This window comes from Xiphias gladius, chromosome 24 (assembly GCF_016859285.1).
Source record: "Xiphias gladius isolate SHS-SW01 ecotype Sanya breed wild chromosome 24, ASM1685928v1, whole genome shotgun sequence".
Lineage (NCBI taxonomy): Eukaryota > Metazoa > Chordata > Actinopteri > Istiophoriformes > Xiphiidae > Xiphias > Xiphias gladius.
In genome coordinates, this window is record NC_053423.1 from 23,845,532 (window position 1) to 23,871,265 (window position 25,734).

General features: G+C 45.2%; 4 protein-coding genes across 13 annotated transcripts in view; 3 read left to right on the forward strand and 1 right to left on the reverse strand.

The window, feature by feature from the left end:
* Positions 1-170: 170 nt before the first annotated feature.
* Positions 171-5,980, reverse strand: ndufb9 (NADH:ubiquinone oxidoreductase subunit B9). Of its 4 annotated transcripts, none has more exons than XM_040122094.1 (4): positions 5,874-5,980; positions 2,982-3,174; positions 1,393-1,506; positions 171-583 (listed from the first exon to the last, which is right to left on the reverse strand). In XM_040122094.1, exons 2-4 carry the CDS (start codon positions 3,147-3,149, stop codon positions 452-454), a joined length of 414 nt encoding a protein of 137 aa, XP_039978028.1. In that variant the 5' UTR covers positions 3,150-3,174; positions 5,874-5,980; the 3' UTR covers positions 171-451. The 4 variants fall into 4 exon arrangements, with proteins under 4 accessions (XP_039978028.1, XP_039978027.1, XP_039978026.1 ...); XM_040122093.1 differs by lacking the exon at positions 5,874-5,980 and adding an exon at positions 5,487-5,810; XM_040122092.1 differs by lacking the exon at positions 5,874-5,980 and adding an exon at positions 4,589-4,750.
* Positions 4,243-11,833, forward strand: tatdn1 (TatD DNase domain containing 1). Of its 7 annotated transcripts, none has more exons than XM_040122086.1 (12): positions 4,243-4,287; positions 6,890-6,955; positions 7,041-7,090; positions 7,185-7,248; positions 7,342-7,485; positions 7,721-7,763; positions 8,792-8,877; positions 8,972-9,012; positions 9,353-9,429; positions 10,323-10,393; positions 10,761-10,887; positions 11,530-11,833. In XM_040122086.1, exons 2-12 carry the CDS (start codon positions 6,916-6,918, stop codon positions 11,630-11,632), a joined length of 846 nt encoding a protein of 281 aa, XP_039978020.1. In that variant the 5' UTR covers positions 4,243-4,287; positions 6,890-6,915; the 3' UTR covers positions 11,633-11,833. The 7 variants fall into 7 exon arrangements, with proteins under 7 accessions (XP_039978020.1, XP_039978021.1, XP_039978024.1 ...); XM_040122087.1 differs by lacking the exon at positions 4,243-4,287 and adding an exon at positions 4,835-4,916; XM_040122090.1 differs by lacking the exon at positions 4,243-4,287 and adding an exon at positions 5,081-5,104.
* A 717-nt stretch (positions 11,834-12,550) lies between these two features.
* Positions 12,551-22,107, forward strand: rnf139 (ring finger protein 139). Its single transcript, XM_040122076.1, has 6 exons — positions 12,551-13,138; positions 16,075-16,730; positions 17,650-17,797; positions 17,913-18,019; positions 18,413-18,664; positions 19,511-22,107. The coding sequence occupies exons 1-6, from the start codon at positions 12,976-12,978 to the stop codon at positions 20,291-20,293; spliced, it is 2,109 nt and encodes a 702-aa protein (XP_039978010.1). The 5' UTR covers positions 12,551-12,975; the 3' UTR covers positions 20,294-22,107.
* Positions 22,108-24,207: 2,100 nt separating this feature from the next.
* tmem65 (transmembrane protein 65) overlaps positions 24,208-25,734 on the forward strand; it is a 29,121-nt gene continuing 27,594 nt past the window's right edge. Inside the window, exon 1 of the mRNA XM_040122112.1 lies at positions 24,208-24,862. Coding sequence (XP_039978046.1) covers positions 24,610-24,862 — 253 coding nt within the window. The 5' untranslated portion in view covers positions 24,208-24,609. The remainder of the gene's footprint in view (positions 24,863-25,734) is intronic.

Below are 25,734 nucleotides of genomic sequence, written 5' to 3' on the forward strand. Positions count from 1 at the left end.
AACTCGCCTCATTACTGAAACTTTACCCAAAGTAGATGTCCAGACATAAAGGATTTTCAGTCATTAAGCTGCAACATTTTCCCAAAATTAGACATCTGCTGCGGTTAAACATGGCTGCACAGGAAGCAATGCACCTCATTGTACACAACACACACACACACACACACACACAATGTTCATTACACATTTATTGGAACAGTTAAAGGTATTAAGTGATACGTCTACCGCACTTCTCAAAGTCGCCATCCTCCTAAAACAGAAAACCGGAGAATCCCTTTGAATTCAGGCAGGTTGTTTTCACAGCTGTGCAACCTGCACAGGTGAATCTCCTCAGAGATGACTCTGACAACACATCTTTTACACACAGATGGTAATTCGTTGAGAGGTTGCGGGCTTGGGATCGTTTGCCCTCAGACCGCAGGGGTGACCGTCGCCAGGAGGCGGAGGATGTCTATGTGGGGCGCTCCCTGGGGCGGGTGACGTACTGCCACCACAGAGGGGGGAGGTCGCCCTCCTTGCGGGCAGGAGGGAGGGCTTCGGTCTTGGGGCCTCTGGCTGGAGTCTCGGCCTGCAGCTGGGCGACCTTGAACCAGACAGGAGGGGACAAAGATTTAGGAAGAGCAGCTTATTTTTATAAAAAACAAAACATTATTTTACATTTTTGAAGACTTTTTAACTTCAACTTATTTATTATGACTTTTAAAATAAAAACTTTGTGGTGTCAAACCTAGCTAGAAATGAAGTCCTTCAACGATGCTTGAAATGCTTCAGTGAACTCCTGCTTAACAAATCTGTTTTAAATATACTTGTCGTCTACGGCGGGTCTGTTATAGAAACACTCTGAAGCAATTACATCCCAAAGGAGACTTCTCTTATTTCCTGTGGTTGTCAGGAGCAAACAGGAAGCAAAATGTGACTTCGACATGAGGGGTATATCTATTTTAATACCCAGAGAAAGCAGGGAGCTGAAAGGGTTGAACTATCAAACAGCTAAACTCTGGTGCCACCTGGTGGATTTAAACGATAGAAAGTGTCCCCCTGCGCTGATACCTTTCAGACAGGTGGAAATGTTCGGACACCTTCGTCACGAGGACGACTGAATTCACTCCTCTAAAGGAAGGTCGCCACCAATATCTTACAGACACACTGAAATGATAACCTGGATTCACCTTTTTAAATCTTAAATTGATTTGGTTCAGTCATGGTAAATGTTAAACGGTCTCCATTTCTATCGCGTTTCATAGAATCATTATTTTAAATGTGAGAAAGATCTGTAGCCCCGCAACTTCTTTTTTTATGCCTTTGGTATAGGAAATAGTGTCTGTAGCTCACAGAAGAGGTCAAACGTATGGGTGGCGTGTATATATTGTTGCTGCATGCAGCCCAGCCCACCTCTTTGTCCCAGCTCTGCATTCTCAGTTTCTTCCACTGTTCCCTCTTGGAGAAGTAGTCGGGGTACATGGCCTTCTCTGAGGGGTGCCACTGGTCCAGCACCCACTCTGGGACCTACAGGAACAAGCAGACTTCCATCAACATGCAACACTGGGACTGTCAACATTGTCACGTCATTGTTTTGACCTCAAATAACTCAAAGTAATCGTTCTTAACTAACCAAAATAGGTCAGCTGACAAAAACTATGACGGTTTGTTTGACAGGATGAATCACAGAGACAAGAGTAAGGCACCAGTTTGGGATCTTTTTTGGACTGTATTATTAATGTTGGCTCCTGGAAACACTAAATATATGCTGCATGGAGTTTCTTCCTAGTCATACTATTATCAGAATGTTACTTATACCATTGATTTTATTTATTTATTTTTATTTTAGTAATTTTTTTTGTTTTTGCGTATCCCACAGATGTTACAGGTATTGTGAGCAACAAGAAATGTCTCACAGCTTAATACAAAGTACTGCTGTGCCGAAGATATAAGCAATGAAGATTTTTATATTTAAAAAAAAGGAAGAAAAAGACGATTTGAGGATTCAAAAGAACAAAAACATGAATCACCAGTAAACTGCTGCTGATTTTGCATTAAATAATGTTAAAGTTCTTAAGATTTTTAACATCTGAAGATAGAATTTTTCAGACCACATGATGGCACCTTGTTTGGAGTGGATGTCCTTACAATCTAATTCACTACCCTCACATTTCCAGCAGAGGGCAATGACAACTTGACATCAAATATAACACAGGTTGATATCTGTCACACATTTGACTCGCAGTTTAATCAAAACATCGCCACCCCTGTTTGTATCATAGAAAATATGATTTAAAAAATGATAATATCACTGCGATTTAAAAAAAAGGGATAAGGAGAAACAGCAGGAAACTTTATTGTAGCCTTGAAAAGCCACAGTCTACAAATTTTTACGGTTGTCTTTGACAGAAATCACCATAAATGTCTCAAACCAATAAATTCACATAATTTGGTTTTTAAATCATTGTCATTTCACAAATTCTTCAAAAACTCAGGTAGTTTATAGACACAGATATATAAACTTTACACAGGTGAAAACCTGGTATCTGGCTGGACCAACCTTTATCTGTTTGCTTCTCTCCTACTCCCTGTGTTCACATATACAGTAACTTACTCCATCTGAATTTCCAATAAAGCTGTTCTCGTTTACATGTTTTTTTGTTTCTGTTGTCAGACAATGAAAAGTATGAAACAGTGACTGAAACGTGGCCCATCGAGACGACATGTTAACCAGCAGTCACTTCCGAGCTGCTGCTCTGCTGCTAAAATCCTGATTTCATAACCACGACGTCGTCTGACAGAATCACCAGACACACGAGTTAAAGTAGAAACCGTTTGTGTCAATTCTTTTTGAAAAGAGCAACAGTCAATGGGGAAACTCCAACACTCGGCGAGCCGAAGTGTAACTTCATCACTCAGACATCCGCGTTTATAGGGCTGGCCCCGCTGTTGTGGTCCAGCCAAAAACAATGTGTACTCCATCACACAGAGCTCTGCCTCACCTTGTAGCACTCATATCTCTCGTAGGAGGTCCCTCCAGGAGAGTCAGGGAAGATGTAGGGCTGGGGATGCTGGTTGGTCCAGAATTCCTCCTCTCCCGCCTTCAGCATCATGGTGGCCTTCACCATGTCCTTCTCATTCTTGTTCTCATCGAAGCGAGCCCGCAGCATGCAGGCATAGAACCGGTACTTGTCTCTATGACGGAAAAGGAAAAAGATGGCAACTGTTAAATTTGTAGTGTCGCACCAGACAGCTCTGAGGGAGAATGGGATGTCTGTTGTCATAACATGTAGATACAACAATCATTAATCTCACATACACAGAAACATGTGTTTCTGTGTATGTGAAACATGTGTTTCTGTGTATATGTTTGTCTACATATACAGAGTTTGACTGATGGATCGAACGGCCAATATTAGCTTGTGAAAGAGATACTGGTATTGACGCATATTTCCTCGGATGATCCCATCCATCATCAGTACCATCAGGGAGGCGTCTGATTGGTCCCAGATTCATTCTGCAGCAGGACAAGGGGCCCAGACTCACAGCCAGAGTCATGAAGTCATAAATCCACAGAAGAACTGTGGCAGGTTGTCCCAGATGCTGGAAACAACCTACCTGCCAAGTACCAGAAAAACTGTGTGCAGGTTTACCGAGGAGAACTGGTGCTGTTTTAACGGCAAAGGCTGCTCACAGCAAATATCAATCAATATATATATCAATTCATTTAAGTTTTTTTCTCTTTGTGGCAATTTGTATGAAGTTAATTGATTAGTAAAAAAATGTAACTAACTACACAGTTTGTCCCTCAGAGATCAGTGACAATTTGTAAAATGCCCCTCCCAATCTTGGTCACAATTCTTTAATAACCAATATGTGTTGTGTGTTAACACATATCGATTAGCAACTGATACGTAGTTCTCAGGTGCCTCAAACGTCCTGGATGGTTCACGGTCTAATTGAGTTTTTCTTTGTCTTTCATTCATCTGTATGCCAAGTCCAATCTAATATCTAGTATTATAAGTAGCGGATATCTTTCCTTGATTTGTGACTTAACCTGTTACTTGATTGACTGAACCTGAATTCACCATTATCCTGTTGATCAAGTGTCCAACCTCAGCAAACTTACATAGCAAGTCGTAGAAGTGGTGGGAGTACGCCAGCTGTCTTAGCCCAACAGAGTAATATGATGTATGATTGCATGAAGATATATTTTAAGGGATGTCCACCCACACTCATCAGGGAGAGTCAGGTTTACATTTTGCTCTGTTTTGATTATTGATTGATTGCAACGCTAGCTGTCGCCCGGTAAATATCAGCTTTAACAAATGCAACTTTGACCAACAATAAGATTTAAAATGCGCTGACTTGATGTTGACAGGGTCGTGGTAACGTTCGCGTTTGGATCAGAGGTGGATAAACAAAGGAAGATAAATATTTTGCAGTGGAGCAGGTTGACTTAGGGAATAAGTGACCTGGCTAGCCTAGCCTAGCAAGGCTAGCTGTTAGCTTAGCAAATAAAGCGCACTACGGCAGCGACACAATTCTATTTTATTTGTTTATTTTTCACTTTTCATCATCGAGCTTGAACGAAGACCGCTTCTCTTACCTAAAGATGCACCATGACTCGAGGTGTCTCAGTGATTTCTTGTAAAGCCGCAACACTTTCTGCTGGTGAGTGAGATAGGCAGAGGCCATTTTCACCGTCCCCTGTCACCTTCTCGCCGAAGCGGCGCGGAGGATTCTGGGACTTTGTGGCGTTTAGGCGTGACGACCGTAAAACGCCTACAAAACGCGCAGAAATACGTCCTGTTTCTGTCGTTTGTTTTTATTTTTTGGATCAGGGTTCAGTCGCAAAAATTGAGTTGTTCGTCCCCTGCTCATCCCCACTGTGCATGGGGGTTTCATTATTTCCCCTGACATCCAGAAACCTACCGGTACTCTAGACCACAGAAACTGTCGGTTCATTGATTATTTTTTAAATTAATTGGCAACACTTTTGGCAACTGGTTATCAGTCATTTGTTTCGAGCAAAAAAAAAAAAAGCCTAAATTTCAGTGGTCACAGCTTCTGTGGCAGTTTTTCTCTGATGGTAAACTCAACGTTTCCGGGGTTGCGACTGTTGGTGAGGAAAAAAACTAGTGAGAGACAGAAATTACATGGGGCAAACCATGGGGGGGGGGCCCTGGGGGGTCTGGAGCCCTTAGGCAGTCCCCCGATCTGCCCAGTTGGTAATCCAGCTCTGACTGACACGTGTTTGCAGACTGGAAGGCAGGTGTCTCCACACAAAACTCAGGTGTAAGATATTTGACTTGAGAAGGGAGAGTAGTGAAGAACCAGGCCCCCTCCCCTGCTACAGTAATTACGGTATTATAGCATTATGGGACTGGGGAGAGCTGCGTGTGCGGCTCTTGCTAGAAGCGTCGCTGTCACAGCCATGGCCCAGCACAAGTTCGCTGGTAAGACGCCCGCGTTTTAAGGCTAGAAAAATGAAAGAAAAAACAAACCCCATAGCGAGAAGGCAGAGGACGCCGAGGGGTCACTGGCTGCCGGTGTGCGCAGTGAGCACACCAGCCTGTCGGGTTTCGTTAGCACGGGAGCTAACGCGTTAGCCCTGCTGAAAACCCCAACAGAGCCGCCGCGGAGGTTCGCGGCTTGTGCAGGGAGAAGTCAGATGGTTTGTTAAAGTGAGGGATCCAAACGGAGTCGCGAAGGTGGTGGTGGTGGTGGAAAACATGTCGTTTTGGCCTCTGTGGCAACCAAACCCCCTTAAACCCCGTCCGCGGCAGCTACTCCCTGTTAAGCCCCACGGGGAATTTGAAGTCTTAACCGTGGCCGGTAGAGTAAGCGGCGTTACAGTAGGCGGCGACACCGGTAAATGCTTCCGGACTCACCTAGTCACAAGCAGGTCCACAAGCAGGAACACGCCCCTGTCATTCAAATGTTGACACGAAACGACGGAAGACTCAACAAGCACGTACACAGTTAAAATGTGCTCCAACGGTTAATCGACCGGTCCCTTACTAGGAGATTAATTGGTATCACATTTTTAGCCGCAGCCCCTAAAGGATATGTGCTGCTCCAGGTAAGATGAGGCTCTGCCCCACAGTAAATGTGCCCGGTGTGAAACAGAAGGCCAACAAGTCGCAGTCTGAGAGCCGATCCACATCCCGGCTACACACATCAGTGCCTGGTGCCGCTGGTGTCAGTCACGAGTCACAAGCTGCTCCGCACGGGCGGCGACCACGGAAGACAACCCGGTGGTCGCTGCTCCGCACGGGCGGCGACCACGGAAGACAACCCGGTCGTCCTGCGGTGGCCGTGCATTTCAATTTGAAATGTTCAGTGACTGCACTAAATAGAGTTCAGATCTTTGGTTGATTAATCGATCAGTCGATTTCAATCATTCTGTCAATGGATGAATCGCTTCAGTTATTTATCAAAGCTCTTTTTTTCTCTGTCTTGTTCATAGTATCGTTTGGGGAAAACGAGCAATTTGATGACATCACCTTGGTTGTTAGGGGAAACTGTGATTGGCTTTTTTTTTTTTTCTTTTTTTTTTCTAATCATTAGTCGCAGCCATGATGAACAGATATGTTGTTCAATAGTGCTTTGTTAATTGCCACAATGTTAATTTTTGTCTGTGTCAGACACCTCTGTTGTTCTGTCAGTGGATTGACCGTCTATTTCTCATTGTCTGTACCAGATTATAACATCAGTCGCTACAGTATGAGGTGACTTAATGTCAAATGCTTTTACACCGTTGTATCAATGTCAGAAGAAGCTGGCCCGGCAGCATGCGGGTACCCGAGTCGGAATACTGTATCTGAATAAGAGCACACCTTATCAGTTCCGGCAGTGTTTGGTGACATAGTGCCGTATCAATAATGCCCGACCTCCCCCCCTCCAGATATCGCTGTGAACCTGACAGATCCCATGTTCAGGGGATGCTACAGAGGGAAGCAGAAACACGACGGTGAGTAACTCCTCCCATGGTATTTTTATTCTGCGCGCCGTTGAGGGGAGGCTTGTCTGAGACCGGCTGTGCTTTTTTCCGACAGACGACTTCAGTCAGGTCATCGACAGGGCTCTCAAAACTGGAGTCGAAAAGGTAAGCGAAGCCAAGCTGCTAGCACGGCCGTGTAAGTCCTATTGTTCGGCGGGGAAAAAGCCATTTGAAACGTAATATCTGTTGCTTTCTACAGTTTATGATCACAGGAGTGAGCCTTGAAGACAGCAAGGAGGCCCTCGAATTAGCTGAGACCAGAGGTACCGACAGCAGTGACACACACGTGTGGTGGAACAAAGTGCGACTAAGTGGCTTTTGGCTGATTTATTCAACCCGCTCCCCTCCTTTTACAGACGAGTTCTACTGCACGGTCGGCTGCCATCCCACCCACTGCAGTGACTTTGAGCAGAAAGGAGAATCCCAGTACTTCTCTGGGCTGAGGGAGCTGGCAGCAGCACACCGGGGAAAGGTGGTGGCCATCGGAGAGTGTGGACTGGGTGTGTTACTGGTAATAGTGGTGCACCTGCGCGGAGATACGCACATGTAAAGAAAAAAAAACAAAATGTCAAAAAGGCAGGAATGATTTTTTTTATTCACGAGAAATGAGTCACTTATGGCTCGTTGTTTTGTCCTCCAACCAGGGTTGTTCTTCACTCTGTGGTCTGTACAACACTAAGCCTTTCCATTGTTTGATGACATGTTGATACTGGGTGTCTCTTCTCCCTCTTCCAGATTTTGACAGGTTGGAATTTTGCCCGAAAGACACTCAGCTCAAGTAAGTTTGGACACTCAGCTCTCAGGGTGTCATGTGGACCGACCTACAACTGATGCAGACTGATACAACAGTCCCGCAGTGTCAACAAAAACTGAACATTATAACCTTCACGTCGGGAGCTTTTGCCGCAGGACTCCCGTATTAGACTGCATTAGTTTTAGTACGGTGTACCTAATAAACTGGCAACTGTGGGTCTGTCTCTACTTAAAGCTGCGCTAACCGTCCGACACCAACGTAGCCCTTTCAAATGTACCTTTTGCCAGTTGTGATGCCCCGTCACAGGTTGCATACTGTATGTGGACACACACAGATCTGTGTGAGCGGTTTAACCCGAGTCTTTTAGCAGGAGGTTTCTGCTCCTCCCATTGTTTCATTTGAATGATTTTACCGTCCCGACGAGGTAAAACAATCCAATGCTTCACAGAGAAGCAGGGATTCTGACATAGAAGCAAATGCGTACTAATCTAGTGTTTTAATCGTTTAGTCGTTTCATCCAAGGCTCGCATCCTCACTATTTTCCAACTACAACGTATGTTGGAAATATTGCTACAAGTAATGATTTGATCGTTTCGTTATCGATTAATCTATTGATTGTTGATTTGATTAATCAAAAAAACCCATTACAAGTTCCCAAAACCAACAGTACAATCTTCAAATGTCTTGTTTATTCAGACAAACAGTCCAGAACCCAAAGATATTCAGTTTATAATGTTATAAAACAGGGAAAAGCCGCAAATCCTCGTATCGGAGAAGCTGTAACAAGTGAATGTTTTGACTGGATTTTTTGTTTGATAAATGATGTAAATGATGAATCCATCATGAAAATTGTTGTTGATTTAAATTCTTTGTTGATCGGTGACTGGGTTATTCAGCTAACTGTTTAAACATTAGTAGGAAATAAATAGAGGAATCCAGATTCTCCTCTCTGTCCATGTTCCACAACTATGACAGTAACCCCAATCCTGAAATACTGTTCTTTTGAATGCACTCTTAAGCTTTGGCCGTGTTTTCTCCTCCGTCTGTCGCAGATACTTTGAGAAGCAGTTTGACCTGGCAGAGGAGACCAAGCTGCCCATGTTCCTCCACTGCAGAAACTCCCATCAGGAGTTCATCGGTAGGTTTTGTGGACCAAAGGCCCGGTCTTGTGTAATGAGAGGGATTTTTTTAGACAAAGCATTTTACTGTTTCTTTTGTCTCTGCTTTGACAGACATCATGAAGAGAAATCGAGACCGATGTGTTGGGGGAGTGGTGAGGACATTTGTCTTAGGACAGTGTGTACTTTTCTTCAGAGTTCAGAGTTTGGTGGAAAGCGTAAAGTAAAGAATACACTTTATCATTTTGTTCTAACGGGGAATCAAAGTGCAACTTTGGTTCATTTTTTTTCAAAGATTTTATTCCTAAGATTTTGGTTTTTCCAAGATGTCGTGGAAGCTGTCCTACTAACTTCTGCAGTTGATTTACCTTTCTTCTTAGCTGTGTGTAACTCCTCCATTTCTGTTGTGCACTGCCATCTATAAAGAGTCAAACCAGTAATAAATGGAAAATCAAATCAGGTTTCAGCTGGTCACCTTTTAATTTCTCCCCTCAGGTCCACTCATTTGATGGGACCGCAGAGGACGCTGCTGCCCTCATTGACCTGGACCTGTATATTGGAATAAATGGATGGTGAGAGGATTTTGAAATGTGATGTAGATGTAGAAAGTTTAAGATTAGTATTGTTATTTGAAAATTAATGCCATGTGTCCTCTGCAATAATGGGAACAATGCAGCCCCGGGGTCATACATTTATTATATGAAATATTTTATCGTGCAAAAATCTGCTGAACAGGAAGAAGAGGTTTATTGCCCAGTTTTATTTAATATAATTGATTTTAAATCAAATCTGAGCCCTCACACTAGCACCAGTGTCGTAGCTCAGCTTGCAGGTTGGAGTTCACGTTAGATCAACTCCTCCCCTACGAATATGCACAGTCGACCAGTAGAAACCGGTGATGGATTAAACTGGGAGAGTTATTCTAGTGACCTGCCCTCAACCTGCCAGACTGGGTGTTTTTCTCACCCAGTTGGGTTAGTTTTGGTTTGATAGGGCAGGTAAAGATTGTTTTGGGTGGCTTGGGATAATTTGGGCTACTTTTTTTTTTTTTCCGCCCCCTGAAACAAAGTGAAAAGGTACAGTCCAGTGAATTGGCCCCTTCTCCTCTTCAGGTTTTGTCATTGGGACTGACAGGCACCGAGTTCAATAGGCTCGATATGCAGTGACCAAATGTCATTTTAGTTCATTACAACTCTATTGAATCTTCTTTCCTATTCAGACGTTGTTTACAAAGTAGTAGCTCTGTGGTTAAAGCCTTGGAAGAGCTTCATGTACCTATACACACCCCAATACGTTCCTTAGGTCAAATTTCTGCCATAATCTCTTCACATAATAGAGTTGTAGTACAGCTCTGAGGTTCACTCTGCCAACACAGTTTTTAACAGATTAAAGATCATTTCATTTTAAAAAGTAACATACTAAAAATACTGCAACTTAAACTGTGTGTATTATTTCTATTTTTCAGTTCTTTGAAAACAGAGGCCAATATCGAAGCTATGAAGTCTGTTCCCACTGAGAGGCTCATGATAGAAACAGGTGAGTTGGAGCCACTTTACCGTGGTAAAGAAGGTATTTGACAAAATGCGGCCATTGAATGCTGAAAGACAATATCCGACTCTACCAGAATGAACCTTGTTAACCTTGTGAAGCCAAATGTTCCCGACGTACCAGTTAAATAGTTCTGGAGTTATTGTTTAACAAGATCAGTTTGAGATTTTTCAGCACGACACTGAACCTGTATCACAGTTGTGAAAAAGTAAAAATCCAAGATGAAATGTTTTATGGCTTCATCATAACAAGAAATAAAATTCTAGATTTTTTTTGTGTCGCATTGCTGTGGTTACTGCGGTTATTACACTGTTATATGGAATTTATTTATGGTCTAATACCCGTTCCTTCCCAGATGCTCCATGGTGTGGTGTGAAGAACACGCATGCAGGCTCCAAATATATTAAAACTACATTTCCCACAAAGAAGAAATGGGAGGTTGGGCACTGTCTGAAAGACAGGAACGAGCCCTGTCACATCATGTGAGTAATATTGGGGTGAAATAAGAAGGTAAAAGCTTTGTAGAACTCTTTGGATAAATTCATCAGTTAGCAAGTGAGTAAACATCCATGTAGTTAGATCCACCAGGCACTAAATTACCCAATTTATACGTTTCTGTCAGGGCTCAGGATTGGGAGGACCCAAATGCAAATATCAGAGACACTGATAACAGTTCACCTTTACTCAGGCTCGGCAGACGAAAGCAGGCCAGGCGGGGGTGGGGTGGGGGCAGTGGTCGGCAACAGGCAGGTGGTCGGAAAAAGGCGGACAAAGAAAGACAAGACATAAGCAAGGCTGGGTGGCTTCGATGTGGAAAGCACAATAGACAAAATAGCTGAGAATGAGTGGAAATGGGACGGTGTATGTACTAGGAACTGATTACAGAATTAGGAACAGGTGAGTAAGAGGGTGGGGAAGGCGGGAAGGGCTGGGGTTACTGCAGGACAGGAGGGAGTGGCAGGGTCTGAAATGACAAGAGTGTTAGTGATTCTTGGCAAAGGCAGGCAGCGAATGAATGAATGAATGAATGAATGAAGGAATGAATGAATGAATGAATGAATGAAGGAATGAATGAATGAATGCGTGGATGAACCGTGACACATTTCACTATTTGTCTCTTCCAGACAAGTCTTGGAGGTGATGGCAGCAGCCAGGGAAGAGGACCCGCTGGAGCTGGCTAACTCAATCTATAACAACACCGTCAAAGTCTTCTTCAGCACGAGCTGATGATAGACCGGATTAGACCTCCGAGAGCCCGACTGATATGGCCTTATTTTACTTTTCGACCTGATTAAGGCTGCTTGATGACTGTGTGTGTGAGACTGATGGGTCCAGGGTTAAAACTCTCCCCTTGCCCATTTAGAAAAGTCAAATAGCTTCATACCTTATCTGTCTTCTTCTAAAATAAAGAATAACATTTTTCATTGATTTTTTTATTTGATTTTATTTTATTTTTTTCTCCTTAAGGCTGAAACGATTTGTTGATTAACGGATAATGCAGTCAACACAAAATAAATGGATTACTGTTTTGATGCTAGTAGAAATGCCAGTAGAAAATATGGGGATATGCTCTTTTTCTCGTAGCTGTAAATTTATTTTTTACGTGTTTATTATATTTTTTGTGACGCTTGTACTCAGTTGGTGTTTTGTGGCTCCATTTTAAACACATTCACATTGATTTTCAGGCCAGGTTTTTTCAACATAAGGCTACGCATGTACGTGAACATTATTAATTGCAGAAGCACTAAAAGTTTCACAGTACTGCACTGGAAAATATCAGACATTATGTATATTTTAAAAGGTACGGTAAAATTAATGATCTTGAAATACAAAATTTAGCATTCACATATCATTTCCAAAAATTTACATTACATTTACATTCAACTATGCATAGAATAGTGGAATAGCTACCATGGTAACAGCATCTGTGAGTCCAGCTGTTTGTATGTGGAATCACAGATGCTGTTACCATGGTAGCTATACACCCGCCAATTTTGAAGTCGATCGGATGAGCGGTTGCCAAGAAAACCATAATACACACACACACACAGACAAGGTTTCCTCCATTTATAGTTAGATATGTGTGTAGCCAGTCTTTTTTTTTTTTTTTGTGAAACATGTAACGTCAGCGGGCACACCCTCCGACGCCGGAAGTGACGTCACGTTACGTGGAACAACCTAGCAACTTCTGCGGTCTTGCCAAAGCAAGCGGAGCAATAGCAAATGGCCGGTTCCAGGGTAGCCCGACACATTTTCTGATACCGGACCGCAGAGGGTCTGAGAGGAACCCTGAGGTGAAACGGTTGGTGGCGACAACACCCTGGATGAAGGGCAGCCCGACGATAAGCAGAGGAAGAAGAAGAAGAGGAGGGAGCAGCAGCAGCAGCAGCAGCAACAGGAGGTTGAGCTGGGCGGACATGGCGGACGGCAGCAGGTCCCCAGCTATCAAATAAACGCCAGGCAAAGCGAAACCGAAGACGAGAGGCGGCTGCAGGAGGACCTGAACTCAGTTTAATGTTACATGGATAGCCGGGGCTCCCCAGGACCGTAGCCGCCCCGACAGAAGCCGCATGGCGTCCACTCAAGCCCGGATTGGCCAGCAGGCCCTAGCGGTGCTGGATGTGGCTCTGCGAGTTCCCTGTATCTTTATTATCGACGCCATTTTTAACTCTTACTACGACCCTGGTTCGGGATGGGCCGGGGCGATGGGGAAGGTGTTGGTCAGAGTCATGGGTAAGCATGTTTAAAGTTTCTGGAGTCCAGACCAGGAGCCTCCAAATTCTGTCAAGAACAGCCCGCAAACTGACAGCTAGCGGACGCAGCGTCAGACCCTACCTGACGCTGGGTCAGCCGTGTGGAGCCCTGTCACCTGTCAGGCCGCCTAAAGCCGATTTAGCTCCCGGGCGGAACATCGATACAAGCCAGATTCTGTCTGACACAGTAGCTGGCTAGTCTGCCCCGGACCCGATGCAGTCCGGGCTCGCTGAGTACCTAGCTAGCCGCTAACGTCAGGTGTTTTTATCATCAGGTGTCGTGTCGTTTTCCGTGTCCCCGCCGGAATCCAAGGGGGGGTCCTGAGAGGAACACTGGGGGACATTTCGGCAGCCTGTCAAAATATGCTTCTTGGTCCCCCACCCTGTCACCTTACCCAGAAAGCTGGTGTCTTTTCCGAACCGCGGTCTGCAACCATTCTGGTTATCCATCGATTATTAGTCATTTTTCAAGCAAAAATATTGAACCAACAAAAAAAAGAGAGGCCAAATATTTGCAGATTTCAGCTTCTCAGAAGAGAAGATTTGATTGTATCAGTGTCAGCTGAATATTTTCACTTTTGGTTCAACTTCAGCGCAGTGACATTTTTCTGAAAGTTTTCGATGTTTCATAGGCAAAATGGTCAATCAATTATTGGAAAAATATATTGGCAGATTAATCGAACACGAAAATAATTAAGGTGCAGCCCCACAACAAAATTAATATTGCAGTGAAGACCAATAGGGCCTCAGCTAATTTACTGTATTACTGTATTTTCATTTCATTCTCGATTACTTGTTTGGAAACACTGAAAAATGCCACGTCAAAAATTTCCCAAAGCCCAAGCTGACTTATTTAAATGTCTCTTCGTTTCTGACCGACAGTCAAATATGTCCAGTTTACTTTCATAGAAGATTAAGAAGATGAGCAACGTTGGAACCGTTGATGTTTAGCATTATAGCTTTAAAAAATGACCTAAGCGATTAAATGATCATATTTTGTCGCTGAACTAATTGATTATTCGACTAATCATTTCAACTCTAATAACCACACCATCATCTTGATGCCCCTATCTTATATTAGCTGAGTATTCTTAGTTGAGTATTCATGATCTAATGGCAGAAAGTAAAACTTTTGTTTATTTTGTTGAATACAGTGGGGTTTTTTTTTTTTTTTTAATATCATTGCTACAAAAATCCTATAATTTCCCAAATATATTGTATTTAAGACATCACAAGAGACAAATGTTGTTGAGCTTTTACTTCCTATTCATTAGACATTAGACTTTTCATCCATTATTCTTTAACTTTGTGACAATTTTGGCTGATTCCGTATGATAAGGTAGCAGTTGCATTTTTATTTCATTCAACATTACCTGATTTCAGTTTCCTTTTACAAACAAGCCTGTCATAAATCATGGAGACGCCTTATTTTTAATAGCACTTTAATTATTGAATGTGACATGACTTGTTTTTGTGGCATTTGACAGGCATAGCCAAAGGTTTTTAGTGCCTTGAAACCAGTCTACATTTATCGCAGCTGCGTTTATTCTCCTCACAAAGAGTGAAACTGATAAAGCTCCTCTCTGTGGAGTGTCCAGCGATTTGCAGAAAACCCTGTACACAGGTAAACAGGCAGGTTACGTAACTGTCCATTTGCACAGTGTGTAGAGCTGCGATTGGCTGATGCCCTTCGAAAGTCCTCTTTGCTATTAGCCAATAGCTTGGTGGGGCAAGGGGCCAAATAAGGCGCCTTTAAAGTGGGCCAGCCAGCCGTCGAGTCTCACCCACTATTCTTTAGATTTAGTACCAGCACATGAATCCAGCGTAATACCATGTTTACCTGGAATTAAACTAAAAACAAGACTTTGAAAAAGTGCCCAAAAGCCGTGGAAACCAAAATGTTGCAAGTCATCCAAAGAGACTCCTTTAACACCCATCTTCAGCACCCTAAATCCATGTAGTCAATAAACTCTCAACAAAGTTGATCCAGTGTTAACATTGTCCTTGGCCAAAGCTTTTCTGAAGTAAGCATTCTAAGGGGCCTAAGGTCAGTGTGAGAATGTATACAAGGGGTATGGAAAGAGTCAGGTGATAATGAGACAATCCAGACAAGTATACTAACTTAGCTATTTATTAAACTTAGCTACATCAGCTTTACCACCTGTAATCTTCTATTTCTCCTCTTCTGTTTGTTAGGTGATGCTAGGTGATTTTGCTGCTTTTAAAAGACCAGATTTTAACACACTGGTCAGGCATCATTAAAAGTTGTTTTTTTTCTTTTGCTGTTTTCAAGATTAAAACATTAGACAACTGTTTTCCTATTTAAACATGCACATGCAGTAAGACCCTGGGTACATGTTAAAGGCCTTAAAGTACATGAATAAACAATATATTAATTTGAAAAAAATAAAACTTAAAAGCATAAAACCTAATCTTTAATCTTTAATCTTACCTTGAAAAAGCACTTGACAGTGGAAGTGAAACTATAACCGAAACAAAAACACAACTGCCTCAGCTAGGATACAAGAGTTAGAATGAGCCACTTTATTGACCTTTGTCAAAGTAAGTCGCCACAGAAACATACAACAACAAAATGACAGGACGCTGAAACTGACATTTTATTACAGTCTTACGTGACAAGACAAAGAGCAAACATGTACAGCAGCTGCGTGCTGTACTATTATTATGTGTATTGTGGGCAGCAATAGCCCTCATCTCATTCTCTTTCCATGTTCACATTCTTCACCTGAAAATCCACAACACTTAATGTCATTTTATCGGACAGGTTGATTGTGGCGAGCTTCTAATCACACACACTTACAAGCTACAGTCAGCAAATGTCTCTTGTTTGTTTTTTCGAAGCCATTCCATCAGTTTATCGTTAGTTTTGCTAACTGTGTCTCTGTTGTGTCCCAGGTGTCCTCATCTCCAGCGTGGTGCTGCTGCTCTCCCAGAAAGCCTTGTTCAAGTTCTACACTCTCTTCTTCGCTGTTCTCCTCGGCATGGCAGCAGTCCTCATCAACTACTACGCCACTTCCCACATAGACTTCTACAGTGCCTACTACAAAGCAGCACTGGGGTTCAGGTTGCTGCCCAGGAATGGGCCGACGCTGTGGCTGGGCATGGCCGCGGTCCAGCTGGTTTTTGGCGTGGGCTACGTATTCTTGCTCAACCTCCAGTCGGTGTTTGCCGCGCTGGTGGTGCTGGACATCATGATCCCTCTGTGGGGGCTGATGATTGAGCTGCCCGCAGATGTCAGGCAGCTGGTGGCCGTGTTCTCAGGCCTGGCGCTGGCTCTCAACACGGCCGTGTGCCTGGCCATGAGGCTCAAATGGTTCTACTATTCCTGTCGGTACGTCTACCTGCTTGTGCGGCACATGTACAGGATCTACGGACTTCAGCTGCTGCTAGAGGACACATGGAAGAGGATCAGGTTCCCTGATGTGTTGCGGGTGTTCTGGCTGACCCGGGTCACCGCCCAGGCGCTGATCCTGGTCTACGTGGTGCGGGCGGTGGGGAGGGAGAGCGGTGATGCCACAGGCGGGGCCGCAGACGGGACCTCCGACTCGCAGGTATGTCTTAAAAAGCCTTGAATTCACTCCTTCCACAAAAGTATATAAAGTCATACATTTCATTTATAAACTTCTTGAATATTTTTTTTCTTGCTTGTTAGTTATATATTTTGTGGATGTGGTTGTAAGCTGTTGGGAGACGATACACGTCTAAAAAAATTCTCTGAAAGCCGGATGGTTTCGATCGTGGCTTCCGCTGCAGGAGGCTGTTCAATCCTTTTTCGTAGGGGTTTCAGTCAGCACCATCAAAGCTGTAGCAAACACTGTCACTTCTGCTGCTGCAGTAGTGAGGAAACTCTTCTCGTTGATTTCAGCAGAAGTTAAAATGAACTTAGATTAATTAATCATGCTTGATCCATCTTCAGTTTCTGCTGCTTATCTGGGTCTAGGTCACGTTATTCGATTCATTACATTAGTAAGAGTCCTTGTTACAGTTAAGTTTAGTTAGGTTTATGCACATGCTTAATAGTTGTAGAAATCATTCTTTGACCAGTGAAACACATTAAGTTGCATTCTGTGTGGTATTAAAAAGGTCGTTAGAAAAGCGCAGCTGTACAGGAAGCTGTGCGAAGCCCAACCAATAGATTTAGCATTGGCTGATTTCAGTGTGTCGCAGTGTGTCTGACAAGCACTGGCAAGTTGAAATGATTGCGCTCAGTGCATATCTTGGTCACAATTCTTTAATAACCACATTTAAAAGGCTTCCCATCAAAAGTTCGTCTTCATGTTACGTGTTTTATGTTTAAAAAAACAAAACAAATATCACCATTTCCTGAGGGGGATACCAGTGATCATGTATTTTATATTTAATGTGAAAAAAGAACAATAAAAAGGTTGTTTGTAATTCCTTGTGTGGGAGGCAGAATTAAATCTGAAGCTTACATCTTTAGCATTGGCATTGGTGCCTCGCTGTTTTCAGGGTTATCTGCTGAGCTGGGACGTGTTCTGGGATCTGACGAGTAACCTGATCATCTCCGGCTGTGACTCCACGCTCACCGTACTGGGGATGAGCGCTGTCATCTCCTCCGTCGCACACTACCTCGGCCTCAGCATCCTGGCCTTCATAGGTACGGCTGACTGCGTGTGTGTCGCGTACGTGTTCGAATTTCTGTCATCTGCCGCGCACACCGGCCGTAGAAATGTGCCTAAAGCCCAGTGTTTGGTCTCATTTGGTCTCTCCAGGTTCGACGGAGGAAGAGGACAAGCGTTTAGGCTTCGTGGCTCCTGTTCTGTTCTTCATCCTGGCTCTGCAGACTGGCCTCAGCAGCCTGGACCCAGAGGAACGCCTGGTACGTCCCTGCAGGATTCGTGCCTCCAGCTCCGCGGTTATTGGCAGTTTGAACTCGACTCAGTATTTAGTGTGTTAGGTATAAAGCGCGGACGAAGGAAGGGATCGTGATCGTGGCAGCTCAGGCAGCAGACAGTGAATGCCGCTGATCTGATGCTGGATGTTGACTGTGCAGATATTCCATGTTCAGTCTTATCTATCTTTGACTTTCTGTGCCCTACAACCAGCATTTAACAGCTTCCTTTTTCAATTATTGGCATGTTGGAAAGAACATTTGGAATATTGCTTTTATATATTGTGTCAGATGTTACGATTTTTCCTGTAACTCTTTTTATAAGTGACTGATTCCATTAATGTATGAGTAAATGAGAACCTCTCTCGCGTCGGTCCAAAGGTTCGTCTGAGCCGGAACATGTGCCTTCTGCTGACGGCCATCCTGCACTTCATCCACGGCATGACTGACCCCGTCCTGATGTCCCTCAGCGCCTCCCACGTCTCCTCTTTCCGCCGCCATTTTCCTGTCCTGCTGGTGTCGCTGACGCTCTTTGCGCTCCCCGTGGCGCTCAGCTACGCCCTCTGGCACCACTACGCCCTCAACACCTGGCTCTTTGCCGTCACCGCCTTCTGTGTGGAGCTGTGCCTCAAGGTGAGGACGGAGAATTTACTATTCAGTTTGTTTGAGTAAAAGTGACACACTCGGATACTCACTGCCGGGCCTTGTCAGTTTTCAGATTCTGTCTATTCCAGGAGTTATCCTGTGATGAAGTATTGCAGGTTTCTGGGTCCGGCCAACTTTTTTCTGCTTTTCAACCCGTAAACTGTAAAATACATTTTTCAGAAGTTTATTGTGTGACTGCGTGTGTCCTGCATGAGATAAACAAAACGGGGACCCACTCGTTAAAAAAAAAAAAACAGCTCCGTAGCGCTTCCAAACCTAACAGCCGAAAGCAATCAGAACATGTACAAAAACACGAGTGTATCTAAGAGACACGGACACAGACCTGCCGTTAAAGTCGCCGACTGTCTTAAAAATCGACCGGACGACCTGCTTTTGTTAAAGATGTTTCTGGGTTCAACAAAGTTGCAAAGTACAGTTCACTTTTCAGTTTATGAGGTTCAATAAAAATCACGACAATCGTGGTGTGAAGTATTTTGATAAATATCAAGATTATACTGTTTACCTTGATATTTCTGGAAAACAGTTATCGTTGCGTGGAAATCTGACTGGTTACGCTCCTGGCTGGGAAGTTTGTGCTTTTTGGCAGCGTGGATTCTGGGAAGGGGGACGGTGTGCGTAATGATGCCGCCAGTGTGTGGACCAGCATAGAAAACAGCAACCACAGGGGTCTTGATGTGTGTCCTTCGTTGCCCTTTATCGTCCATTCACTTCTATCTGACTAGCAGAACCGATCTCTCAGATGTTGCTGGCTGGTACTGTCCTCTGTACGTTCCACATTATATCTCACGTGTCTCCCTCCTTGCCTCCCTCCAGGTGGTGGTGTCACTGACGGTCTACGGCCTCTTCATGGCCGATGGCTTCTCCAACGTCCTGTGGGAGAAGCTGGACGACTACGTCTACTACGTGCGCTCCACAGGCAACATCATCGAGTTCCTGTTCGGCGTCATAATGTTCGGAAACGGGGCCTACACCATGATGTTCGAGTCGGGCAGCAAGATCCGCGCCTGCATGATGTGCCTGCATGCCTACTTCAACATCTACCTGCAGGCCAAGAACGGATGGAAGACCTTCATCAACCGTCGCACAGCCGTCAAGAAAATCAACTCCCTGCCGGAGATGCACGGCGACCAGCTGAGGGACATCGAGGACGTGTGCGCCATCTGCTACCAGGAGTTTGCCACCTCGGCCCGCATCACGCCCTGCCACCACTATTTCCACGCGCTGTGCCTGAGGAAGTGGCTGTACATCCAGGACACGTGCCCGATGTGCCACCAGAGAGTTTACGTCGAGGAGGAGAGCCGAGACAGAGCCGCCTTCTCTAACAACAACGGGGGCTACGCAGCGCCGCAGGACGCCGCTGCTGCGGTCCCGCCGGCACCGGGGGAAAACCAGCATGGACGGCCAGCCGCCGAGCTGCCGGCCAACGCGGCCGCGGCCGGTGCGCAGGCCGCGGGAGGACCGGGGGAGCTCAACGACGAGCTGCTGGAGGACAACGACAGTATAGAGTACGACGAAGATGAGTGGGGGACTCAAAATGGCAGCACGCCAATAGAAGAAGACTATATCAATGACGACACTGACTCTACCGAGGACTGACAAGAGAAGATCTATAGAAAAAATACATATATCTTTATTATATTTAAGTTAAAAAGAATTATAAAACACAACTTTAGCATCTTAAATTGTTCTTGAAAAATGTCAGGGATGTCATTCTCTTTTTCCTTGTTAGTTTCTTTTCATTTGATTTAGAGTTTGGGTTTTACTCTATAAGGGCTCGTGGAAAGAGTAACTGCTGCTCTCACTCTGTGTGTCATGTGTATGTGCGTTGGGGCTGCCTGGTGTAGACCAAAAAAGACATACCGATCTTTTTTCTTTTCTTTTCTTTTCTTTTTTTTTTTTTTTAAACTTTATCCCGAAAGTGTTGGAGATCCTGATACAAATCTTGCTGTCTGTACGCAATTTATTTTCTCTATGCCTCAAACCCGAAACACATCAGTGAGTTAGAATATCAGATTTTATGCAGCTTGGAGATTCTGCACAGCACAAATCTGCCTTGTTGAGCAAACTGCGGAAACTTTGTTTCCCTCTGAGAAAAAAGAAGCAGCAAAACCTGAGTCACATCGCGACTTTGTTAAGATTTTGTCACTTATGCAGCCCTAATGCGTATTTGTGTGAGTGTGTAAGGATATGTGTCATTGTGTGTGTGTGTGTGTGTGTGTGTGTGTGTGTGTGTGTGTGTGTGTGTGTGTGTGTGTGTGTGTGTGTGTGTGTGTGTGTGTGTGTGTGTGTGTGCGCCTGCCGACATGTAATGTGCTTAGACGATGTCTTAAAGATGCAGTTCATGTTGCGACGCAGTATAGGCGGAACGCAGCGTGGGAGTTTATTAACGACAAAACTGTGGAGCGACTAAACAAATTCAAGCTTAAATCAATCTGCAAGTCAGGATTTGAGATCTTGTAGGGAGACAAAATTCGAGCAAAAAAAACCAAAAAAACGTTATTTTATAAGCTACAGGGGCCCGTGGGTTCAGTTCGGGGGGTGGGGGGCATGTGTACAACTGTATTCTAGGTTCCCGAATCCGTGCTCCGTGGAAACCCTGCTGTCGCTACTTTACCCAGATTGGTCAGTAATCGCTGACGGCCTTCAGCGGGGGTTGCGGTTTCGTCACGCGTGAGCGCAGTTCACCGTAGTTGAGTTTCTTAGTGTCGCAGTCCTTTTGGCGCTCTGAAAAAAAGGGAGTGCCGTCAAACCCTGACCTGCAGATCAATGCCAGCTCAAGTCTGTGGTCCGCCCGTTCGACATTTTTGTCCTTAACGAACCTGAACAGAATATTTGTGAACTTTTCTCGGAGAGAGAATGAAGGCAGGCGAGTGAAGCAGTTTTCTATCGACTCTGCACCAACCAGAGATAAACCAACAGAGGTGTGTCTGATTCAAAAGTGACTAGCTACTGTAATCACTGATATACCTCTATCATTACTTACTACTGGTCCCTTGTGTGACCTTGCTTACATTTGTGTACGTTATTGTACACATAATAAAAGAAACACGTGCACACTTTCTTCCTTAGGATATGAGAAACATTTGTTTTCGAATGATTTTCTTTTCTTCTCAATAATGCTACATTTCTCTTCGGAGGAATCAGTGTTAAATTCCTGTTTCAGACCCAGAAATCTGTAATAAGAGCGCTGGTACGGAGTCATAGTGTAACACTTGAAGAGCTGTATTCCCAAAAAAAGCAAAAATGCATCGGGGTAAATGATCATTACTCCATGCTCCTCGGTAAATGTCACAAAAATACTGTATGAAAATGTGCCAGTTGTCTTGTCTACCAGGGACTTTAAGTACTTGCGTTTCTTTCCAAAGGAAAAAAGAACCGTAAATTGTTTTACGCGTCAGCCATTAGTCATTCTGTAAATGCACTTTTTTGTTTCTAATCACTGGCACGGACTGGAGCTTTTCTCATTCTGTCCAACTTGGGCAACAAACCATGACGACTGCACCTTTTTTTTTTTTGGAGGCTCAAACTGTGTTTCTAGTCTCAGGGTCCTGCTGCAGGGCTGGAAGAGTTCTTTCCGTATATTGAAAAAAAAAAAAAAACTGACGGCGCTGCAGAAAAGTCTGGAAGAGTTCAGACAATTTGTGTCGTAGTAAACCTACGACCAACAGTTTCTGAAAGTCGCAAAGACGCTGTCGTGTCACTTTCGAACAATCTGTCATATTTGTTGTAATGTTGAGCTACAGGAAGCAGCTGCTCAGCTCTGTTTTCCAGCTGCAGATGTCCTACCGGACACGGATCCAAAATCTTAAACCACAGGCGCGAAGCGAAGCTTAGGAAATGTTTAGGAGTCCCGTCTTCATCTTCTCTTGACAGTACAGCTCAGCCAATACACATCCCTCAGCGACCACACGCATCCTCATTGTGAATTTGTATTAAAAAGCTTTCAAGCACAACTCCTGAGTATTACACTGTTCAGACTTCCACAGCCTGAAGGGTTCGACCGCAAACTCACTGCTGTTGTGATTACTGTTCGCAGAAAAATAAACCGCAAGGAATGCGTTCTGTTCAATGAGAAAGAGATGGGGTCTAATTTGATAAGAAAGCTGTGCTTTTCGACACCTGTCACCTATGAAGGAAGTGATTATGAGGCCGATTGTCCTGAAAGCTTTTTAAAAAGGTAACAAACTGTTCATTTTGCCTTTTGTTTTAAAAAGAGATTTATGTAAATAAAATCATCTTTGATATCAAGGTTTGGACTTGCTCGGATATCACTAACACCACCTTCGAACCACCTCGTCCGGTACCCGACACCGAGCAGGAACCCGTAGTGACCCAATGACGGTCGTTCGGCGCGGCGGGGATGCGATCGCGTGGCTGGACCGGCAGATGGCGCGGTTTTTCCAGCGTGAGTGAAGAGTACGTTTCTCAGCGGATGCGTTTCAAGCTGCACTTTGCGGCTTCGGGCGACAGCTTTTAAACTCACCGGGAAAAAGCGGCGAAGAGCAGGTGCTCGGCAGCATTTCCCGGCCGCCTTCACGGCAGTACGGCGTTCAAGGGGTTTCCAATAAGATCGCGGACTTCACCCGAGACTTGAGTCTCCAGATGCGCTTTAAAATGAGATGTAACCTGTCATTGTCTGTGCGACTTGTGGCGAAGCCTAAACTGCCGCGTGTTAGTCCAGAGGCGGGGACACCCGACTGTCCTGTCCCCGCTGAAAGAGCGCAGACGACGCCCGCACGAGCGTGTCCGGTTGTCAAGGGGCCCAGACTCGGGCGCGCGTCGCGAAACCGCATCCGAGATTTGATTCGACCCATTTCACACGGTGTGACATGGAACCAACTGAGGCCCCTTATCCCTCCTGCATTTCCAGGGGAAGCACAAATTGCTTCCCTCATTTCACTGCATTTAAATTTTACTGAAGGGGAAACACAACAAATGTCGGATTGGGCAGCACCTACGGTTAGAGATGACACGATTCGTCGGTTGACAGAAAACTGGCAAGGGTTTTATTCACTGTCGAAGTCATTTTTCATACAAAAATGCCGGATCGTTTCACGGGCCCAGCTTTTTACTGAAGCAAGGCTGGATTACCAACCGGGCGAAGGGGATCGCTGCGCGGGGACCCCGGACCTCCGGGGGCTCCAAAGCCACTTGTTAACCCCCGTATCATTTCAGTTTTCCACGATTTGATTTCATCGCAAATGAGCTGGAAATTTGCACCACTGAAGTGCAACATCGACTCTGAGAGACCCTCCGTTTCGTGGCCCTGGTCTTGTGGAGGGACCCTGTGTCAAAATCTAGTTTTAAGACCTTGTGCGCTGTGGTATTATTCCATCTCAGGGGGACTCTAAGGCTGCAACCAGCAGTTATTTTATTATCTATGGGTCCGACAACTCCTCAGTATATACAGTGTTAAAATATAGCAATAAAGGTCCGGGGGGGGCAGTAAGGGCCCATCATCAGCGATGTACAAAAAAAAAGAGGGATGGCTCTAAATACTTCCTCCACCACTGCTGAAGGAAAGAATTAGGTTTTATTTTGAAATCCGCCGCCGGAAATCCCCCGCTGAACTCCGGCCGACTTGACAGCGCTCGGTCGCTTCGGCTTTAGCTTGAACTTCAGGAGCCCAACTCCCGACCGCCGACCGCCTTCAAAGACCATGAGCCGGTTCGGGCGGCGGACAGCACGGAGCGAGGATATGCGCGGCCGTCCGGAAGTTGGCCCGAGTTTCGGAGAGACCCGTCGGTTTCTTTCCCGCTGAGCGCGAGTCAAGCTAGTAGGACCGAGCAAGGCACAAGTTCAGGCGGAGCGCGGAGCCGTAGTCGGGGTCGGGGCAGGGCGCTCGAATAACCGTCCGGAAAAGCAGGCTTTTTACATTTTAAAGCGCCGTCTAGCTGTTTGTTTTTGTCGCGATGCTTAAGCTTTGCCTACAGAGAGCTGTCCGACCGGCCGCGCGGAAGTTACCGCCGGGACTGAAGCGGGCGCCGCCGGCGACGGTGCGACACACGCCGAGCTGCTGGATGGGCACGCACGGCAGGAACGAGCCGAGGGAGCCGCTCAACTCCCCCGGGAGAGCCAAAGAGTTCATCTACTGCCTCCAGCCCACGGAGAGGACGTGTTTGCTGAAGGAGCTGCAGAGTTTCGAGTCCATGGCCATTGCGCAAGGTGAGCGAGAAACGGCGAGGGGTCAAAGGTAGCGGCTTCCTCGGGAAGCTCTGAGACTGACTGAGGGGTCAGGGGGTTACCTGTGCAGGCCCCGCCCCCATACTGCCCGATATTGATATGCACTTTAGTGTGCAGGTGTAAATGATTGAAAGGTAATTCAGTCAGGGGCTGGCATCCCAGTCTAGCGCCTCACAGATGGGTCCTTCCTCTCCATTTGAAGGATTAAAGGAGCGCTGGTGTGTGTGCTGAGCCGTGGTTTGAAAGAAAACCTGCAGACTGTCGGTCCTCAAGGGCGCACATCCGGCCACACCTGAATAAGGTGGTCTCAAAGGAACAAAGACCAGGTGTGACCGGTCGATGTTTAAAGGTGCTCCCTGTAGCATGATGCTCCTGGATAACACCAGGTGGCCGCTGTAGGAACTGCAACAACATTGGCAAAGGTTTGGTTTGACTCATAGACTTTAAGCCTGTGAAGCATGAGGTTTGTGACCTCAGAACTTTTGACTCAGGTGAGCTGGTGCCACACTGCCAAAGCTAAACTAGTGTTCGGGTGCACTCCAGAACCCAGTTGGCACAAACTTGTTAGCGGTTTTTTCACTGCAGCCTGACTGATAAACCGACCGGGCTGCTATATTGGCGGTGGCTGCAATGACACCAGGATACAGACTGTGGTCCAGCATGTTTATAACTTTTTACCCTTCGTGTATTTCTTATTTCCAGTTCCGTAATTGCGCGACTCGTGCTCAACAAGAGTTGGCCCCGCAGCATCTCCCCGGCACCTGCCGTCGAGAGATCTAATATCATATCCGCCTCTTGATGTGCCACCTGCCCTCCGTTAAGTCGGTTTCCCCACCGGCGCTGCTATTTAACAA

Bases quoted from the DNA above. Each gene is read 5' to 3' on its own strand.
- ndufb9 (XM_040122091.1), bottom strand. From the start codon at position 4,218: ATGAGTGTGGGTGGACATCCCTTAAAATATATCTTCATGCAATCATAC. The intron at 3,175-4,108 runs GTAAGTTTGCTG...TTTCCGTCATAG, and splicing joins CCACTTCTACGACTTGCTAT to AGACAAGTACCGGTTCTATG. The intron at 584-1,392 runs GTGGGCTGGGCT...GTCTGGTTCAAG, and splicing joins TGCAGAGCTGGGACAAAGAG to GTCGCCCAGCTGCAGGCCGA.
- tatdn1 (XM_040122083.1), top strand. From the start codon at position 5,360: ATGGGACTGGGGAGAGCTGCGTGTGCGGCTCTTGCTAGAAGCGTCGCT. The intron at 7,764-8,791 runs GTAAGTTTGGAC...CGTCTGTCGCAG, and splicing joins CCGAAAGACACTCAGCTCAA to ATACTTTGAGAAGCAGTTTG. The intron at 10,394-10,760 runs GTGAGTTGGAGC...GTTCCTTCCCAG, and splicing joins GAGGCTCATGATAGAAACAG to ATGCTCCATGGTGTGGTGTG.
- rnf139 (XM_040122076.1), top strand. From the start codon at position 12,976: ATGGCGTCCACTCAAGCCCGGATTGGCCAGCAGGCCCTAGCGGTGCTG. The intron at 13,139-16,074 runs GTAAGCATGTTT...GTTGTGTCCCAG, and splicing joins GGTGTTGGTCAGAGTCATGG to GTGTCCTCATCTCCAGCGTG. The intron at 18,020-18,412 runs GTACGTCCCTGC...GTCGGTCCAAAG, and splicing joins TGGACCCAGAGGAACGCCTG to GTTCGTCTGAGCCGGAACAT.